This window comes from Pagrus pagrus (genome assembly GCF_965226575.1).
Source record: "Pagrus pagrus genome assembly, chromosome: 4".
NCBI lineage: Eukaryota > Metazoa > Chordata > Actinopteri > Spariformes > Sparidae > Pagrus > Pagrus pagrus.
In genome coordinates this window covers 9,851,285-9,873,041 of record NC_140188.1, presented here as the reverse complement: position 1 = coordinate 9,873,041, position 21,757 = coordinate 9,851,285, and the positions used below count along the sequence as shown (strand labels likewise).

General features: G+C 40.9%; 1 protein-coding gene across 1 annotated transcript; it reads right to left on the bottom strand.

Moving 5' to 3' along the window:
• Window positions 1-57: 57 nt before the first annotated feature.
• LOC311255763 (uncharacterized protein) lies at window positions 58-13,388 on the bottom strand (the record flags this gene model as incomplete). Its single annotated transcript, XM_084350412.1, has 36 exons — window positions 58-369; window positions 500-592; window positions 697-791; window positions 889-1,021; window positions 1,218-1,287; window positions 1,389-1,464; window positions 1,910-2,018; window positions 2,515-2,582; window positions 2,677-2,790; window positions 2,895-2,992; window positions 3,087-3,184; window positions 3,310-3,354; window positions 3,475-3,517; window positions 5,370-5,518; window positions 5,629-5,697; window positions 5,874-5,975; window positions 6,339-6,479; window positions 7,512-7,535; window positions 7,712-7,715; window positions 7,913-8,169; window positions 8,788-8,865; window positions 9,037-9,131; window positions 9,259-9,391; window positions 9,480-9,549; window positions 9,652-9,727; window positions 9,824-9,932; window positions 10,059-10,126; window positions 10,425-10,538; window positions 10,643-10,740; window positions 10,817-10,914; window positions 11,044-11,088; window positions 11,203-11,245; window positions 11,887-12,035; window positions 12,125-12,193; window positions 12,442-12,543; window positions 13,281-13,388. The coding sequence occupies 36 exons, from the start codon at window positions 13,386-13,388 to the stop codon at window positions 64-66; spliced, it is 3,549 nt and encodes a 1,182-aa protein (XP_084206538.1). The 3' UTR covers window positions 58-63.
• Between the last annotated feature and the right edge of the window lie 8,369 nt (window positions 13,389-21,757).

Genomic DNA, 21,757 nt, shown 5'->3' with positions numbered 1-21,757 from the left:
TTTGACAATGTTTGTATTCAGTACATTAAACAGAAACATTGTGGTTATCTCAAACCGTCAAGGTCAATCTGTGTCTTCATTTGGGACCAGCGCAGTGGAGAACATTTGTTCAGGAGAATATGTAGTATTGATCCAGTCGAAAGTAAAGTTGGCCTCTGAAGGCTGAGTCTCTGGCTGGGGCACGAGGAAGTGCACGCTGGCTCCCACGGCTAGAAGACTAACTGCTGCAAACATAGTGAGGCCTCGCCTGAGGATGAGCTGTGTGGTGGAGAGACGGCCACCCTTCAGCTGCTGGACCCCATGTCCACCCTGCGTCTCCGGGTTCCCATCATGGAACTCGGTGGTCACTGACATGTAGCCGTCCGCTGACTTGGGAAAAAGATTTGTTGAGTCATATGGAAAGCAAACAGTGCAAAAACATGATAGAAGAATAAACATTTCTATGAAAAGACTTTTAGATGAATTTAGATGCTAATGTTAGGTTTAGCAGGCAGCTTACACTCCCATTACTTTCGGTCTGGCTGGCAGCATCTGACAGGGCAGCTGTGCTTAATAATGGCATGTTGGTGTTTCTCTGCGCTCGTCCCACAGCCTGCAATCAAGAAGAAATAACCAACTTGCAATTTCTCAAATTCCTGCGTGCAACAAGTCTCTTTTGAAAGCTCAGTTACTGATTCTGGAGAGAATCCAGCTTACCTCCTCTGTAATTCTCTCCCAGTTGAGTTTAAAGATGACAATGATGTAGAAAGTGGATTGTATAATGACACAAACGAGCAGTCCCAGCCAAAAACCTGCCGAGAAAAAGACCAATCACTCAGTCTGTCAATGCCACAGCCGGCTTCACATTCAAACTAATCAAAAACAAAGAATGTCCCTTCACGCAATTACCTAAAACTCTTAGTTTGGCACCAAACATTAAAGTAACGCCCAGTGAAAGTCCTATGCCGTAGTATCCAATGAAATTGGCCACAGCTGGAATCTTCTGTTTGCCCGTGCCCAAGAAGATGCCCGTGCACACACACTAGGATGAAACAGACACATCTCTTATTATCATGCACTCCTGCTCCCTTGACCACCATGTGGTAACTAATTAATTGACTTGGATGGAAATCATTCAATTGCTTTTGATTGAACAATGCAAATATATATATATATATATATATATATGTATATATATATCTGTTGTGCTAACAAGAAGAAATTGATGTAAAACTCACCACAAAACCATCAAAGAACTGAAGGAAACAGTAAGCAGTCATCAAGTGTGAGACCAGACCCACAATCTTCCTGAAATAAAGTTTAATAATTAAGCCTGAGCCAATATTTGTATGTAGCAACAACTTTAAATATCATAGAGAATCAAAGATATTAAATTGTGAGTGACTCACTTATCAGAGGTGAAGATGAAGCCAATCACTGATTTAGTTGAGCCGAGGACAAGACCTTCAACAACTGTCAAGCTACCTGGAAAAAGAAGCTATGAATTATTGCCTGTGTTTAAATGCACACTGGTATCTTCTTGGAGTCTTTCAATCATATATTCGGGATGTGGTGTTTACAGAGAACATAAAAAACTGGCTTTCTGGATTTTTGATCTGCTTCAGATGTTTCTTGATTTCCATTAGCCAACATGTTCTGCACCAACAAACAATATTCAGGAACCAGTGCATGGTGTTTACATGCTGCATTCTCTATTGGAGTCTCCAGGTACGGTAGCATATCAGGGATTTCTCAAAGAGAGCGTTTACATGGGCATTAGTATCCTGGTTTTGGATCATCAAGGGAAAAAGTTTGGGCACCCTTGCTGCACATGCACAACACACAACCAGGATACTCCAAAAATTAGATCATAAGCAGGATACTAGTGTGCAATACAATATCTACAATACCAAAAAACTTTTTAACTGACCTGCAACAGTAAGCGACAACTTGCTGGTGAGGATCGCCCTGGCAGTGTCTCCTGCACCGAGGGCGTTACCCACACGGGCACATGCTGCAGCTTGAACACCATAAGGGAACTATGGATTAAAAAAAGTACAAATAGGAAAAGATTAGAATATATTCAGAATGCATGAAGAGCTTCCTCCTGATAATGTTTGAAAGCTAAATAGCAGCTTTAATTTGTGAAAGTTGTTTTTTATCTAATCTGAGACATGTTTTACAGAAGCCTTGAGGGGCAAGTGAAGATTTTTGTTTATCTGGTGATTTATTTATTAAGTCTGATCTAAATTGTTTTCTCTCATGTGTTTATGACTTGAGAACTGGAGAGAAAAAAGGTTTTGTCTGGATTATCTAAGATCCTTTCACATGAAGCTAACGCTGTTTTTTCCACATGTTTTAACAGATGGAAATAAATAATAATAATTAAGGAACTTAGAAGATTATCCCTGCAAAACCTTTTTCAAATCAGGTCTCAAGTCATAAACACACGAGAGAAAACAATGTATTTACTTCCCCCTCAGGGCTTCTGTAATGTTTGGAGAAGACTTCTGGAGTAAGAATGTGAAGCTCTACCATGTAGGTGATGAAAGCCACCATTATCACAGCATGTTGGGCTGCCAGCTCATCTTCACTCAGCATTCCTGATCACCACAGTAGAAACAACATTTATGACTCAAAGTTTGTCTATGGTTTCATCAAATAAAAATGCTTACCAATATCATATATTTAGATTACCTGCAAAGAATCCACCAAACTCATAAACCCACCACTCAAAGCACCTCATTAATACACTGGGAACGGCCAGCTTCATGAAGGAGCCCCACTCCTGCAGCGATTCTACAGACCAGCCTGCAGGGGGAGAGAGAAACTCATTTATGTAGAGAGAATGAACAAAGTGGTCCCTGAGATCACGAGGTCGCAACAAACATCTCCTAAATATAACTGTCCCTCACCTCCCCATGTTGTTTCATGGAGCCTCTTCCACCGAATGTAAGCAAACAGAAAAGCACAGCTGTAAATGTGAGTGAGAGTGTTGGCTGCTGCAGATCCGCTGTAAGACATGCACACAGACATGTTCATATGAGCATGTGTAACCGTTTAATCCAGATGTAAAATGCTGTACTGAGACATGTGAGTACACCTACCTAACACCCAGATCCAGCCAGTAAAGGAAGATGTAGTTTGTCAGCACATTTGCAATGTTTGCCAAGGCAGCAGTGTACATCTGAGGCAGTATTATACCCTGTGTACACAAACAACAGATGATGTGATTACTGCCACCTCTCCCATAAGTTTATAAAATTCACAAGATGAATCACAGTGGGACCATCACAGATAATTGGACCTGGGTTTAGGCCAGCAATGCACCTGGTTCTGCAGGTACGACACTTGAAGATACTGCAGAAACATTACCTGCAGAGAAAGATGGTTTGATAAGCTGTTTTTTCATGTATTAACAGCTTATTGTGCAGAAAAAACAACATAATGACTAAACGTGAAGAATTGGCACATAAAAGTGAGAGAAAAACTCACTGGTACAGCCGGTAGGAAGGCTGTAATATACATCTGGGCTATTCTGAAATCAAGATGCAGTGTTCAGTTCATATTAAAGACAAACAAACAGGGTAATTAACACTTTTCAACATTATTAACTTAATCTTATTTCATTTTGGTGCCACTCAGGAGCACAGAAGACGGAACATTTCCTAATATAATGAGAAACTTTCATGTTTAAGCTGCCTTAAGCAATATTTTTTAAATCAAAGTGACTCTGAGTTATGCAAATTCTCTTGTAGTGAAGAAGCTTTTCAGCCTTTGGTAGGCCATTGTTTTATCGCTCTCACATTTACTGCACAGTCTTACACCAATCAGCCATAACATTAAAACCACTGATTGTTGTTATTCACTGAGGTTAAGTGAATAACAATGATCATGTCGTCTCAATCAAATGTTCTTCCTTAGAAACTTTGTGTACTGGCATTCATGTGGATGCTACTTGATATGCACCACCCACCAACACCATTGCAGACCAAGAACCAACACCATCGCAGACCAAGAACCTCATGGCACCAGCGCTTCCTGATGGCAATGGCCTCCCAAGCAGGACAACGCTCTCTGCCACACCAGAAAACTACTCAGGAATGGCCCAAGGAACATGACAAATAGCTCAAGGTGTTGACCCGGCCTCCAAACTCCCAGATCCCAATCAAATCGAGTATTCATGGGACATCCCTGAACAAGTCCGATCAATGGAGGCCAAATGGCTGATCAGACTTGTATCTGACCCATCAAGGGATGGACACAAGACCTCTGGGGTCATCCTGTTGTTTCTGGCAGATTCTTTGAATTCTGTAGGCTGCGAGGTGGGGCCTCCATGAATCGGACCTGTTAAGGGATGTCCCATGGACTCTCGACTGTGTTGGGAGCAGGTCAATTTGGAGGGCAGGTCAATGCCTTGAACTCTTTGTCACATTCTTCGAGCCACTGCTGTGCAGTTTTCTGCAGTGTGGCAGGGCACATTGTCCTGCTGTGGGGGACATGGCCCCCAGGCAACATCATTACCATGGTTTGCAACAGTGTTTGTTATTCACTTCACTTGTCAGTGGTTTTAACGTTCTGGCTGATCAGTGTACATTAATCATCAAATCATGTACCCTGCAGCAGCAGCAGGCAGCAATGCTTACATACACTCTGATAGCCCCTCTCTAGTCTGCCTGCCCAAAACCAAGCATGCAATAAAGCTGGTGAGTATCAGCTGAAGGTATGTCTTGCAAGTCAAAAGCTAAAACACAGTGTGTCAAAACCCTTTATATGAAGCCACATTAAAGGTATAATTTGCAGAATATGGCCAGAATTCAAAGGGAGCACCAAAAATATAGGAGGCAACAACTGCTGCCCTTTTTAACCATCCTTGTAGTTTGATATTGTTACAGTATGGAGGCGATTTACAGATGATTTACTGTGACCAGGACTATGACTCCGGAGATTAAAGGTGAATTCAGAGTCCATACAGGAATATAAATGTAAGCGATTTCCTTTCTTGAGTTTTTACAGAAAATTGTAAAATGTAGCAAACACACTCCTCGCAAACTTTTCCCAGCTGATACTACAAATGCCATCAGACTTTGCCTTTTGCCAGAACAAAGTGGTATTATCAGACAACACTGTTGTTCTTGAACATAATGTTGATGTTACTACAATTCTTGCCATATGTTACAGATTGCTCCTTTTAATAATTACAAATTATTTGTAATAAATATATGTACGTATATAAATTATTTGATATAGACTTCAACAATCAGTAAAGGTCATCTGATCACTATTTGCAATACAGCTTCTCTCTTTGTGCTGAATCTGCCGGGACCAGATGGGTGGTGTTTGTTTTGGTCAAGACACATCACCGGTGGTATTACTGCATGCTTATTTACCTGGCCACCTCGGGGTTCTGGCCCAGGCACAACAGGATGGCCTGAGCGTTAATGAGGAGACCCCAGCAGGGCAGACAGAACATCAGCAGGATGATGATGCCCTGCTGAAGGATCACTCCCACCCGCTGCAGGTTCTTACCGCCAAATGTCTGCACGACATAATTAACATTTTAGAAAGGAGGGCAGAGATAAACGACAAGAGTTAATCTAAAAAATCTCTAATGGATTATATTATCATATCAAAAAAATGTCTTCACACCTGAGACACCAAAGTATCACATGCCAGTGCCAGACCAAATCCTGTTGCAGCAGTGGTGACATTAATGGCCTAAAATGAAAGAGAAACAGGTGAATGAGTCTGTAATATTTCTATGACTCATACAAGTAAATGTACTATATATTATTCAATTCTTTTCCCCCCTTGATTGTGAGAGAATTAGTAATGCTGTGCTAGTGTGCATATAGTTGTCATATTTCAATTTCAGCATACAGGTGACCACTTACAGCACAAGCTAATCCATAACCAGCCATCACTTCATTTCCCAGTCGGCCACAGAACATCGTAACCACAAATGGAAGCAGGTAATTGAGGAGTCGAGAGAGCAGCTAGAAAGACAAACATCGACAGTGATGCAGTTGATACATCTACCAGCTCATAGATAATATATATTGTAAATCACAATAAACACAAGTTGCAATTAATTATCATGACACTGAGACTTTGTCTCAGCAAATAAGCTACCGCACTGTCATCACTTTGGCCAGTTGCAGCCGCTGTTTAAATCCTGCCAAATACTGTGTTAGGTCTATTGAGTCTCAGAATCTGAAGTCTGGGTTCCTGACATCGTAACCTTTCCTTTGGCAAAGAACGACCGTCATCAATCTTCTGTTGTATAAATCAGCTTTTCTGCAAGGACAGCCTCAATCCACAATATTCCTTGCAGGGTATGAAACAGAGCCAGTCCTTACCAGAGGCCCTGTCATCCTCAGGATGTGGTACAGCTCCTCTCTGTGGGCCAGGGGAACCCTGTGGCGCACCCACCTACAGCGGAAAAGCTTGTCACTGTACTCCTCCATGTCTGCAGCATGAGATGTCAATGCAGATCCTCTCTACTTAAGTGTCTCTCTTTTCTCTCATGAACCTATCTCAGTTGCTCTCCGGGATGTTGAGGAGGATGAACACTTACTGTGGTCACAGCTGTCCTGGAACTAAGCCAAGGCCAGCTGAAACAAGCATGATTGTGAAAAACAACAACAAGCAGAAATTCAAACTCTGAATTTTTATGTTTACAATATTTAATGAGGTATTAATAAGACTCAGAAATGTTTATGTTTTCCATAACTGAATAAACAAGCTGTTCCCAGAGGAAAATAAGGTCTCAGAACACTGTTTGAAGCTAGAAAGGTGGCAGGGTCCGCCATATATAAACAAACTAAAACAGTGTGAAATTGCTTCATATGAAATTGATTTGTCATGAAAACAAAGACAGTTTGTTTATTTAGTTTGTTTAGGCATAAAAAATTCAGTCAGTGAAGATCTTTCTCTTCTGATTAAAATTTCTTCCCCAAAACTACATGAAGCACCTTCATCATTGTTCTAATACAGAGTGTGAAACTGATGTGCTGCAGAGTTTATTGCTTAAACTCTAATTCAAGCCCTAATTGGGTTTTTACATGCTCAGCGTAATTTAATCTTTGAACGTTTGTGAATTTGAGGGGGAAAATCAAGGCATTCAAAAAGACATAAATAGACATGAGTCATTGAAAGTGCTTGTATTTATATATTTTGGGCAAAAATATAAATTGATGTTCTTTTGAGATACTTTTACTTCACATTTTGTTGCGCTGTCTGTTTGTGTGACACAGTTTCCATCTTTAATTGTTGTCTGTTAGCTTCTGTAAAGCCTGCTAGGTCTCTTTCCAAAAACTGTGTTATAACTGTAATTAATCTTGATCTGTGTCTCAACCGTTGATGTGTTGGATCTTTAAACTTGAGGGAATTGAGCCTGGAAAGTCATTGAAAAGTTCATGAATTTTACGTTTAAGAAGGTGCTGGAACCCTGAACTCTGCTTAATTCTAGCATATAAGCATTTAGTACCAAGATGTGGACACATATAAGCAAGCTAACAAACAGCGCATACCTTGTCCTCTTTATTCTCAAACCACTGAACACAAATACACAGAAATGTTTATCTCACAAAACCACATTTCTTTATTCAGTAAAAGTTCTGAGTTATACTTATAAATGCTCTAAAGAGCCAGCAAACCATTCTTCACTTGAGTAAAACATTTACCGAGCAGAGTTACAGATCAACATGACACCGGTGCAGATGAGACAAACAATGCTGATGATAAAACAATAAAAGAATCATTTCAAGCAAAATATGAGTTCCACCATTCATTCACTTACATTTTCCATCAAATCTGCCACCATTTGTTCACTTTCTGCCGACAATACTGAGTGAACGAGAGTCTAAAATTCAATGTTTTTTATGACACTGAACACGAACAATGCTTTCATTATCAAGGCTCTCAAGGTTACCCCGACTCTTCATTTGGGAGCAGCACAGTGGAGAAAATTTGATCAGGACTATATGTAGTATTGATCCAGCCTGAAGTAAAGTTGGCCTCTGAAGTCTCTGGCAAGGGCACGAGGAAGTGCACGCTTGTTCCCACGGCTAGAAGAGCAACTGCTGCAAACATAGTGAGGCCTCTCCTGAGGATGAGCTGTGTGATGGAGAGATGGCCTCCATTCAGCTGCTGGACCCCATGTCCACCCTGCGTCTCATGGTCCACTGACTTGGGAAAACACATTTCCAATTACTTTATTTGTAAAATAACAGCTTTAAAATCATTTTGATGGTACGGTGTCTTGTAATGGAGTGAATGGTGTCTCTGTCTCAGCCACTCTGCCCCCCTATCTGAGATTTGTATTGACAACAGTGATGTTGTTTTCTAGATAATGTGGCTTTATAGGAACAGTTCAGCCAAAAATGAAAACTCTTTTTCGTTTCGTAGTCCACAAAACATTTCTGAAACCTCAAAACAAAACAGCATTGTAGCATTATCCTAAACAACTGAAGTAGATGGGGACTACTTAAGAATATGAAAAGTCTCTGAATGGAGCCATTTTTTGGTTGTTGTTTTTTTACAGTTCAAAACAAGTCGCCATCTACTTTTAACTGTTTGGAGGAGAATGCTGCAACACTATTTTGCTGTGAAGATCCAGAAATGTTTTGTAGACTACATGGAGGGGATTAGGTAATGACTGAATATTCATTTTTTGGGTAAATTGTTCATTTTAGTTATATGGAGAGTCATCAAATTACATAGAAAACACAATAGAATGATCCATTGCTAACAGTGTGAAGCAAGCTATGAAAGGCCATTTAGTTATGAGAGTAACAGGCCACTTACATTCCCATTACTTACTGTCTGGTCAACCGCTGTGCTTAATAATGCCATGTGGGTCTTTTTCTGAGCTCGTTTCACAGCCTGCAAACAAACATAGCGTTACTGCCAATTCCTCCGCATTCGTACACTTAACAGATAGTTATTGAGATGTGCCAGATTCGTCTCAGCGCTTCAAACAAACCAGCTCTGTCAGTGTACGTGAACAGCTGGCTCCATGCACGATCCTGAATGTTAGATTAGCCAGTAGCTCACCTCCTCTGTCATTTTCTTCCAGTTCAGCTTGAAGATGACAATGATGTAGAAGGTGGATTGTACGACGACACAAATGAGCAGTCCCAGCCAAAAACCTGCAGAGAGGAAGACAAATTAGTCTGTCGAGGGCACAGCAGGCTTCATTAATAATAACCTGCTCTTCCTGCGTGTCATTTATAATGTCTCTGAAAGTAACGAAACAGGGCCATTTCATGCAATTACCTAAAACTCTCAGTTTTGCGACAAACATTAGAGTAACACTCAGTGAAAGTCCTATGCAGTAGTATCCAATGAAATTGGCCACAGCTGGAATCTTCTGTTTGCCCGTGCCCAAGAAGATGCCCGTGCACACACACTATCATGGGGAAAAACAAATTTCATAACTGACATAAATGACTTGCTTCTGGCATCATACTGCAAATAGATTTTGCTTGTTAACTCACCACAAGACCATCAAAGAACTGAAGGAAACAGTAAGCATTCATCAGATGAGAAACCAGACCCACGATCTTCCTGAAATGATCATTAAGATTGTGTCTTTGCATGTAGCAGTTGTGCTTTTTAACGTCTACAGCATAAAGTTACCGAAACGTTAATGTAGCTGGAGAGACTCACTCATCAGAGGTGAACATGTAGCCAATCACTGTCTTAGTAGAGCCAAGCACAAGACCTTCAACAACTGCAAAGCTACCTGGAAGAGAGGAGCTGTGAACTCTGTCAAACAGTAGAAAATCAAACATGTAATGATGTACTCAATACAGGCCACCACAACATGTTTCTAACTGACCTGCAAGAGTGAGCGACATCTTGCTGGTGAGGATCGCCCTGGTGGTGTCTCCTGCACCGAGGGCATTACCAACACGGGCACACGCTGCAGCTTGGATACCGAGAGGGAACTATGGATTTATCATTTAACAAATAAAAATACACAGAGAATACATTCAGGATATACTTTTTCATAAGCAAAAGTTCATTTTATTATGTTTAACTAATCTGAGACGTGTGCAGAGTTCAGTAAGTACCATGTAGGTGATGAAAGCCACCATTATCACAGCATGTTGGGCTGCCAGCTCATTTTCACTCAGCATACCTGATCATTACAGACAGACAAGAAAGAAGTCACGACTCAAAGTCGGTATCACATGCTGGTTTGATAAAATCAATGGGCTCAACTAAGACCGTTCTGCCCTGTTCATTGGGGCTGGTTCAATTTAAAAATGTAAGTTCAACTGCTGCCTTAAATATTTCAGTTAGCTTAGTTAGCTGTATTAACCTAAAACAAATAAAACATGTACATTTTCATTAACTAGATTAGAAAAAAATGTTAATTTTACTATTATTACAGTGTCAGAAAAGGCTTAATGTGATTGTGAACATAATTGGATTACCTGCAAAAAATCCCCCAAACTCATAAACCCACCACTCGAAACATGTCATTAACACACTGGGAATAGCCAGTTTCATGTAGGAGCCCCACTCCTGCAGCGATTCTACAGACCAGCCTGCAGGGGGAGAGAGAAACTCATTTATGTAGTGTGACAAAGATGGAGGGTGGACAGAGTGATGCATGAAAACATAAGGAAACCATGAATATTAAATCCCTCACCTCCCCACGTTGTTACATGGAGCTTCTTCCACCAAATCCAAGCAAACATAAAACCACAGATGTAAATCTGTGACAGAGTATTGGCTGCAGCAGATCCACTGTAAGACGAGCACACAGACATCAGCGTGGAAATGTTTTATTCAGAATTCAAATGAGAAGTGTGAGTACACCTACCTCACACCCAGATCCAGCCAGTAAAGAAAGATGTAGTTCGTCAGCACGTTTGCTATGTTTGCCAAGGCAGCAGTGTACATCTGAGGCAGTATTATACCCTGAGTACACAAACAACAGATGATGCAAGTGAGTGCCACTTATACCTTTCCCATCAGAAATGTAATCAATGAAGACGACATGTTTTGATTTCTGGATATAAAAGAACTGTGTACAGGACACAAGGGCACCTGGTTCTGCAGATAAGACACCTGAAGCCCGTGTAAAAACATTGCCTGTGAGAGAAAAATAGATAAAAAACTCTTTATGTTAAGGTTCGAGGGAGCAGTTTCTCTTGACATCACTGACAATGAATTGAATTTGCACATAAAGGTGGGAGAACAACTCACTGGTACAGCTGGTAGGAAGGCTGTAATATACAGCTGGGCTATTCTGAAATCAAGAAGCTGTATTCAGCGCCAAGAAAATGATAATTTAAGGTAATATATGCTGTTCAGTGTCAGTAAGTTCAACCTCATTTACTTCAATGCCACTAGAAAATGTATTCATGGCAAGAAAAGTTTGCCTTTCAGGAGAAGAAGTTATTGTATAGTCTGAGCAACCTTGAAGAAATATGCTGCTCCTAAAACGCCTCATCAGTAGTTCTGCTACATCACACTGCGTCGCCACGTCACACGTTTGTTTAACCTATGCCTATATTCACGGTAGAGGCGAAGCTAACTTGAAGTCGAAAACATGACAGAGCCAACCAGAGACACGGTGAGCGGTTCTGGCTCAGGCGTGTGTGAGCTGGCCAATCAGAGAAGGCTGGATAGTTGGGAAAGGGGTCCTTAAAGAGACAGGAGCCAAAACAGTGTCACAATGTGTGTGACTACTACTGCGACTACTTTAGAAATATAGACTTGACACAGAATTCATAAAAGTCATTTCATCGATATTTGAAATCCAGATTCTCTGTTTATGCTGAATCTGTGGGGACAAGAGTGGCCTTTGTTGCCGTGTTTGTTAATGCAGGGACACATCACTGGTGGTAATAGCAGTAGTATTACTGCATAGTTGGTGCTGTCGGTTACCTGGCCACGTTAGGGTCCTGTCCCATGCATAACAGGATGGCCTCAGCGTTAATGAGGAGACCCCAGCAGGGCAGACAGAACAACAGCAGGATGATGATGCCCCGCTGAAGGATCACTCCCACCCGCAGCAGGTTCTTACCACCAAATGTCTGCACGACAGCACAGACGATGTTAATCAATACAGAACAGAGAGTAATAAACAGTTTTTACCTGGAGTCTGGGAAATTATATTATATACCTGAGACACCAAAGTATCACATGCCAGTCCCAGACCACATCCTGTTGCTGCAGTGGTGACATTTATAGTCTGAAAAGCATATGAAACATACTTGAATGAGTGTGATATCCTCAACGATTCTGATGTAACCACTATTTCTATGACTCATAGCAGTAAATGTCCTATATATTGATTAAATCATCAGGGTTTTAGAGAGAACCATAAAAGCTATGCAGAGTTTATCGTCGAAATATCGTATTTTCTCCCTTGAAATTACATCTCCAGCCATCATTTTTCGAGCATCCACAAGTCTGTGGAGCATACAGGTGACTACTTACAGCAGAAGCTAGTCCATAACCAGCCATCACATCATTTCCCAGACGCCCACAGAACATCGTAACCACAAATGGAAGCAGGTAAGTGAGGATTCGAGAGAGCAGCTAGAAAGACAAACAAAGAGATGATACAGCTACCGTTCGTCAGGATTAAATGTTAGCCACAGATACGTCCAAGGTTGACACTTGTACCTAATGTGGCATATCACGTTCACATTATATATGCTTATTAGCTGACCTACACGTCAAGAGGTGCAGAGGATTGAGGCGGCATTATTACAGCAAACAAGGCTGGCAAATTGCAGTTCGAGTCACACCAGTGCAGATTTGTAGGGACACATAAGGACATTTCTAGCTATTTGTGTTAACAACAAAACCAGCTATTTTTCATTGCAAATCGGACCATCTCCACCTGTGATTGTGACGACCAAAACAAGTATTTTTAACCTACACCATGATGTTTTACGGACCCTAACCAAGTGGCATTGTGGCAAGAGAGAAATAGAAAATTTAACCTAAACAGATGGAAAGTTGCAACATAAAGGTGGTTTATCAGAAATGTACTTAGCGAGTATTTACTATATTCTGGCGGTTGGGTTGATAAATCGCAGTAAACACAGTTTGGAATTGATTAGCGTGGCTCATTTTGCAAAGAAGCTCATCTGTTTGGCAGGTTGCAGCCACTGTTTGAAACCTGGCAGCTTCAGGTTGACTGGCTTCTGCTTCTATAGCTCAGACACAGGCTCAACTTTCCTGACATTTGAAACAAAACACTTTTATCAATCTTCATCAACAAAGAAAAACCAGATGAGGCAGAGGTATGAAACAGAGCCAGTCCTTACCAGAGGCCCTGTCATCCTCAGGATGTGGTACAGCTCCTCTCTGTGGGCCTGGGGAACCCTGTGGCGCACCCACCTGCAGCAGAAAAGCTTGTCACTGTACTCCCTCATGTCTGCAGGATCAGATGCTAATGAAGGTTGTTCCACTGAAGCGTCGCTCCTTTCTGTTTCTGTGCAGTATCTTTGATGCTCTTGGGGGACAGAAGTCACCACTCTTGTCTTCAGTATTTCAACATCTCAAATGGTTACTAATTAATTTAGTTGAGGTCTGTTTAACAAATTGCACCTCAGGTTGAGATTGTGGGAAAAAAGGCAAAAAAAAATCTTACTGTGTCACACAACACAATATTATGTAAAGGTGCAACACGGTACAGAGTTCATTTTATGAGTCACTATTTAATGCAATGTTCTCTAGGTGGATACAAGAGGTTCACATAGATTTACATAGACATTTACAATTTAATTTCACATTCAGTTAAAATGTAATTTTGCGTTCCATTGGATTCACTGAGTGAATAATTATATGTGCCAATAGTTGCCACTGCGGGAAGCATACTAAATAAGCATAACCTGCCTTCAGCCTAACTCGGTGTTGTCAGATATAATATGCAAACAGACAGAAGGTATGAAGTTATGATTATTCATGAACACCTTTTGCATTTTAATGCCTGCGCAGGTTTCCTTTGAAGAAGTGAAATCAGTCCAATCAGTCTCCATCACTTCAGCCAGACGTGTGCATTATAGTGTTTGGGAATATAAAACATTAACATGTCACAGGAGCAGTAAAGGTTAACCAGTCAGTGCTCTGGCAACATCTGAAATGAAATGCAGACCTCAGTAGCTGTCAGGCAGAAAACCCTTTCAGCTGGCTATCTGTAGCAGAGTGATGGCATATATCAGTGCAAGTATGCGTCCTGTTTTGTGGATATAGAAAAAATACTTGCACATAAGATTTGTGGGGCCTTGAAAGCTGGAGATAATTAAAAAAGCATTTACATTTTGGTTGATTTGTTGATTTAAAGATTTTTGTCAGTCTTTCCCCTCGAAGATTTCAGCACTAAGCTTTCAGTGAGAATGCATTTGGTGAATTCCTCTTTCCTCATAACGACAGAAAATTGTTTGGTTCACCCATTTTTGCCCCTTAGATGGACACAAAGTTTTTCCACAACCTCGAGTGTGTCACTCTGATTGCTTCTCATTGAAAAACTGATGAAAGAAACAAAGCCCTCAGGAGATATATCCATTTGGTGCACAGTGTTACACAGACACACACTCACTCAGACAATTTGCTTGTGTCATTGCCCACTCGGAAAGTTGTTCCAACCCTCTATTTCCTCTGAATCCCTCTATTCAACCCTGTAAAAGCAAAATTGGTGAAGTGAGTATGAAACTCTGAGCAGCCCATTTTTTTCCAAATAGTATGTGTTTCTGGCAAAATAGGTTTCACAGAAAAACAACAGAGTATGGTGAAATCCATGGCAAGCAGTGAGATCACAGCGAAAAAGTATTTGGATTCTCTCTCCTCAGGTAATCCGTCAGTCTGAATGGGAGTTCAAGCCGAACAATAGAGAGCAAAATGTACAGAGTTTCTGCCAGCACTGCAGTCTCAACATGCTCAGAGTAGGCTCAACCAAACCTGATACCCCGGAGAGGATGACACAGGTAGTCAAGCATGTCTGTATAAAACAGCCCTGCCTCTGAGAAGTACTGTTTATATAGCAGTAAATATGTTTTAAGGAAAAAACGCAATGCTGACCAAACAACATTTTCTATTAAAATAATGGGGAAATGTTATTACTCGATGTAGCTTTTACTGCCTGAACTTTACCTCGGACTGGTCTTAATGCAAGTCTTGCAATTTCCTGCACTGCACCCCAACCACCTGAATAAGAGTCGAGCACAGTACACTTTATCCACTCAAACAATGTTGTCACTGAACATAATCCAGACTGATTGGCTCTGACCCATCAAAGCATGGACAAAAGACCTCTGGGAGTGTCCTGTGGTGTCTGGCAGCAGGACTTTGGCAGCAGATCATTTGAGTCCTGTTGGTTTGCGAGGTGTACCCTCCATGGATCGGACTTGTTCCAGCATGTCTGGATGCTCGATTGGATTGGGTCCTAGGGAATTTGGAGTCCAGGTTGACTTCTTGAGCTCTTTGTCATGTTCATCTGGCCATTACTTACCTCCTCTCAACCAAAGCGAAGCAAGTGCTTGTTCTTGGCTGGTGCTAGTGCTAGTTTGGAGTTGGTTCAACATGTGAACCTTCTAAGAATGGGATTGCTTTTCCACGGGCATGAGAGCCAACGTAGAGTCATTACCATGTCACTGAGCATCTCTAATCACGATGATGGTGGACTAAATCAACTCTTCACAAGTGTTGGTCCTGGCTTTGCATGCCTACATTGGCATCCAAAAAGGGAACTATCCGCTGTGCACACATTGAAACCCGTCTGAAACACATGGGAATGAAGACAATGAAGTCTGTGGTTCTCCCACTACGTCAACAAACAAATACGTACATAAATGAAAACCTGCAGCTGTATGAAGACTCCAGCTTGTTCTGGACTTATGTTGAAGTCCGAAGTGCAAGGATAGAGCTGCCTCCTCTTCAGTCCACTGTTGCTTCAATTTGGCATCCGTCTTTGTATTAGACCAGCAAAGTGTTGGTGCCACTCTGGAGCCAGTTTTTGTCTAGATTTTTAAAAAAAAATTGTGGACCCAAACGCAAGACACACAGGCAGACAGGTCATCGAGACTCTATACACAAGAGAGATAGAGATAATTTGACACAGGTGAAACACATCAGGGAGGGGGAGACAATCACAACGGCGGGAAACACAGACAAAGGAAGGAAACAGAAGGTGAAACAAGACACATGAGGATAGTCCTTCAAAATAAAACAGGAAATAACAAAACCAATTGAAACTGCAAGCAGTGATGAACAGGCCCTCGCCCCCCCACGTACGTTGGGCTGTGGCGCCTTCGGAGGCCTGTGCGCCCAGATGTGTGCTTGCCCGTTGCCTTTGGAAATGTCCTACCTAAATACCAGTGTAGTTACATGATCCCAACATGATTTTGAGTCAATTGATCACATGACCTGGGAGCTATTGAGCTAAAATGCTAATATTTACATGTAAAAAATAATAAAAAATAGTTAGAGATGTAAAACGTAAAAACAAGAGGCGTATCTCATGCAGCCAGTGTAGTTACATGATCCCAACATGATTTTGAGTCAATTGATCACATGACCTGGGAGCTATTGAGCTAAAATGCTAATATTTACATGTAAAATTAATAAAAATTAATAAAAAATATTTAGAGATGTAAAATGTAAAAACAAGAGGTGTATCTCATGCAGCCATTGTAGTTACATGATCCCAACATGATTTTGAGTCAATTGATCACATGACCTGGGAGCTATTGAGCTAAAATGCTAATATTTACATGTAAAATTAATAAAAATTAATAAAAAATAGTTAGAGATGTAAAACGTAAAAACAAGAGGCGTATCTCATGCAGCCAGTGTAGTTACATGATCCCAACATGATTTTGAGTCAATTGATCACATGACCTGGGAGCTATTGAGCTAAAATGCTAATATTTACATGTAAAATTAATAAAAATTAATAAAAAATATTTAGAGATGTAAAATGTAAAAACAAGAGGTGTATCTCATGCAGCCATTGTAGTAACATGATCCCAACATGATTTTGAGTCAATTGATCACATGGCCTGGAAGCTACTGAGCTAAAATGCTAATATTTACATGCAAAAATTAATAAAAAATAATAAAAATTAATAAAAAATATTTAGAGATGTAAAATGTAAAAACAAGAGGCGTATCTCATGCAGCCAGTGTAGTTACATGATCCCACACTGATTTTGAGTCAATTGATCACATGACCTGGGAGCTATTGAGCTAAAATGCTAATATTTACATGTAAAAATTAATAAAAATTCATGAAAAAAAATATTTAGAGATGTAAAATGTAAAAACAAGAGGCGTATCTCATGCAGCCAGTGTAGTTACATGATCCCAAACTGATTTTGAGTCAATTGATCACATGACCTGGAAGCTATTAATGTCATCAAATTAATGTACTCATGGGTAAGAAGCTACGGGCCAAATTTGGTGAGTCTGCGAACATACAAAAGTCCCGAAAACAGCGTTGGAAAAATGAAAATCGCTGCACGCCATTCAAGATGGCCGACTTCCTGTTGTGGCTAAAATTCCGACAAAAATAATTCCTGGCTAAATCCTTGAGACCCACGACTCCTGCGAATTTCATTATAATCCGAGAAAATTGACCCGGGGAAAAACGACATTAGGTGGCGCTATGGAGCCCTCTGGCAACACTCACCCCCAATAATTTTGAATTCAGATAGCAGCACACCAATGTGACGTATGTGCCAAGTTTGGTGAGTTTTGGGGTATGTTAAAGGCTCCAAATATGCAGTCGAATGGAAGGAAAAAGAAGAATAATAAATAATCCTTACAGATACAATAGGTCCTCGCATGAGATTCGTGCTCGGGCCCTAAAAACTCAAATCACGACATCCTCCGTTGGTAGAAAAGAGGTAACTGAGCTGACTCCTTTTCAGGGTGTGGCAGGGGGCAATAACCGGCTGGGGGGGTTACACTGCCAACACTAGACTCAAACAAGCTTTTACCGATTAAACAAATGAGAATATGATTATTGTTATCTGATTTACTGATCTCACCGTATTATCAGAAAAGGTGAGTGAATTGTAGCTTCAAATGCATCTCTGATAACAGGGAGCAGGATGTGGCATTTGTGTTCGCTCTGCATGCGGCTTTCAGTCTTAGTTTGAGAGACTGAGATCCCCTAGTGTGACAACCTGAAGCCCTTTAGGCTTTATGTTGGGTAAATCAATCAGGCTGTTGGAATCACGGATAGCATGTGCTGCAGCGCCAGTGATTTGTATCCGTCACTTGCTATTTTCTCTAACACTGCTCTTGCCTTTGCGTTTGCTGAGTCCATCGTATGGCACCTCATATCTCAGCTTCCCCTCAGTCTCTCCGTGTCCCCGCTTCTGCTTTGGGTCGTCCTCCCTGCCTTGCGACTCTCTTGTCCTCTCTTTTCACTGTCTCTGACCATCAAGTATGTCTTTTCTCTGCTTGTTGAATAAGGCACGTTAATTTTTTTATCCTGATATGACAGACTGGGATTTGTGTGTAAGCCTCGGTGAGAATACAAAAGCAATGCCAAGTATAACAAAACTTTTAATAGGTGATTATGTGCTATGAAGATCTAGCATGGCAGGGTTAGTCTTGGCTTTCTCTCCAGCTGTCTGAATGTTGTGCAATGTGACAGGCGAAAAGAAGAGAAAGACTGAGGAACAATAGGAAGTTAAAACCTTCACACACAACAATACTTTCATTTGTTTGATAAAGACATAATGAATTAGGAAAATTAACATTTCATATGAATAATAAAGAATAATACATGCATCTGACAAGAGTTTACAGCCATGCGAGCAGCTGTCTTTAGGCACAGTGTTGCTTTGAGCTAACATCAACATGAGTTATTGACCTTGGAAACACGTCCATCTAATAGTGTAATACTTAGTCATATTTTGTAGAGTGTTTTGTCGGCTGCTGTTTCCAAGGTCAAGAATTAACTTTAAAGCTAACACGGACAAGACGCTCTGCTCAGAAGCAAGACTTCGGCCAAGCTCGCGGCTCTACGAAGCTGTCACATGTTGTATTCATACTCAAAACAAACAGGGGGCAGCATGTCACTGACCTAACTGCTAACTGTTGCTAACTTAGCTAGTAAGCTCAGTTAGCTGTGCAGCTAGCAGTTTAGACTGGGAGCTCATGACACTGGGGAAGTGTTGATGTTTATACTGCTAGCAGAGGAGCGTCGGACCAGGATAGGTTGAGGCTAGCTGGTTAGCATGCTTACTTCAGTAGTCATCTCTCCAACATAATACAACATTTTAGTTATATGACTTTGATTATTTTCAAGTAAAAACATACATATTTCACTTTGAACTTCACAAAGAGACCACTATTTTTCTGTTTTAATACTTATTTTTAAGATTTCTCTATGCGTATTGTCTGCTTTGAGTGTGAGCACACTTTCTTTTGTGATTTGTAAAAGCACTACATAATACAACCTGCTTAAAGTCGATGTGTAATATGAAAATGGGACACGGTGTCAGTCCCGACATTGGCTTTACACCATTCTTCTGATCCTCAGGTGGCTGTAATGCACCAAGAAACTCTGCGATGTGCTCAGACGAGCAAGCATGTGAACTTGAATGTAATTTATTATTAGGGAAGGCATGAATTCATCCTGCTTCTTAGACCTCAAGGACACTCAATGTGCTTGGTGAGGCACGCTGAATGTAACTATAACTTTACAGGGCACCTTTAAGGAGGTCGAGGCTCTCATTTTATTGGCTCTCTCACTGTAGCAGCTTTCAGTAGCGGTAGGGAAGAAGTGGGCCTAGATCATCACTACAAATGTTTCTTTCAATTTTATCATATTTTCAGTATCTACGTCTACTGGAATTGAAAAAGATTCATCAAAATATTTATTTGAAATGTCTGGGTTTCATTGATGCATAATAGCACAGTTGGTTTTATTATTCGGCCCCATATGTCAGCACATCAGCTGCCTGTCAAGTTCCCTCTAAAGTCTGTGAGTGTGCTGAGTGGTACTGTGTTGTCAGGTCCTTGTTCTCAAACCAATCCGTGACACTAACCCTGAAGACAGAGAAGATATCCACAGTCTTGAGGACAATGAAGGACACACAGTAAAAAAGTAATCCGAGCCACCTTCAGAGAGCAAAGTCGTTGAGTACTATGAGACACAGAGGAGTGGGTATGCAGGAGAACATTTTCATTATTTTCTAGCATGGGAACCTCCAGCTCCTTATCGCTGAGCAAAGTTATACAGTCCAGAGCAAAAGATGCTTTCTCAACTCGACCGACTCGCGTCAAAGTTAAAAATTAATCTTCCAGGATAGTGGGCTTATCTTGGCTGAACATTATCGGAGGTTCAACATCCCATTTTTAATCCCGCCTCCTGTTTAATTCAAAACACTCTGCACAGCTACACCGCCTGTGCTTTCCAGGTGGATCAAAGGATCAAGAGCCAAATCTTACTTTGACAATTTATCCTACTGATGATTTGTGTTTGACTGAATTAAACCTCTCTGAGGAGGCTCGTACTGTTTATGCATTTGGTTCTCCTTTAATTATTCACTCTCATTTTGTCTTTCACAATGCTGCAAGAAGAACACATCTTGTGTTAATAAGCTACTAAGCTGACAACACTGTTGCTAGATAGCTTTTATACAAGATTCCTGCATTTACTTTCCTAGATTACAAAGAAGTGAAATGAGATAATTGTAAAATTAACCTGGATGTGCAGTGGAATCTTGTTTTTTAGACATCTTGCTTGCAGGAACAAAACAAACAAAACAAATTATGCTCCTTGTGTAGCTTCTGTTTTAATTATAATATAAACCGTCTTGAACACAGAGAGTGGAAAAGCCTCTGAACCATCCTTTAAGCTCGGTTAAATATTTATGACTTTGGTTAATGATGGCGGTAAAAGATGTGAGCTCTGCTATGAAGAGACAGAGCCTGTCACATCTGATGCTGCTTCGACCACTGATATGTGACCTCAGCATCTGACCCTGTCTTCACGGGGGCATTTTAGGTAATTGCCTTCTCAAATGCAATCTACGGTTTGTTTTTTCCCCCCTAAAAGTATTCAGCAGGTTTCCAAATTCTTCATCATTTCTTGTGACCCAGATGTGAATTCAGAGGGTGTGTCGCCGGCTCATACAGCAGGATTTTCGTACGCATCCGAGCGACAGAGCTTCCAGCCAACGCTGTGCCCTCCAGAATAATTTCGAAGACTATTTTTAATCTTCCTGCAGAGCACCCCCTTGGTAGTTTCCTCGACTTTCAGCAAACAGCTAAATCGTTTGATTCCAGCGTCACCACGGCTGCAGATAACTAAGGTCAAAACATAAACTACATTACGTCCCATAACTGACATAAAGCTGCAGCCACGTTTTATTATTATTATTATTATTTCAAATCAAAATGAATTCAAACAACAGCACTGAATGTTTAATGAGGCGGATTTCAATGTGTAATATTAAACCAGGCTAGTAGGAGGAGTGCTTCTTTAGCAGCTTGCCAGAGGTACAGTACAAAGTTTATCTCTGTCTCTCCTCGCCGACCCCAGGAATGTGCTCTGGTTAAGAATGTGTGCTGTGTTATTTACACTATCTGAGGTTATATTCCTGTTGTGTGGAGATCAGGCATGAAATACCACTCTCTCTATCTCTGGGCTGCTCTGGACTGTTGATCTATTCAGATTTGAATGCATTCCTCATCGCTGGCCTGGCATCCAGAAATCACCTGCCAGATCACAGGACAAATTAAACCCCAGTCTGCTGTTTTGGAATAACAATCAGGCTGATTCAGT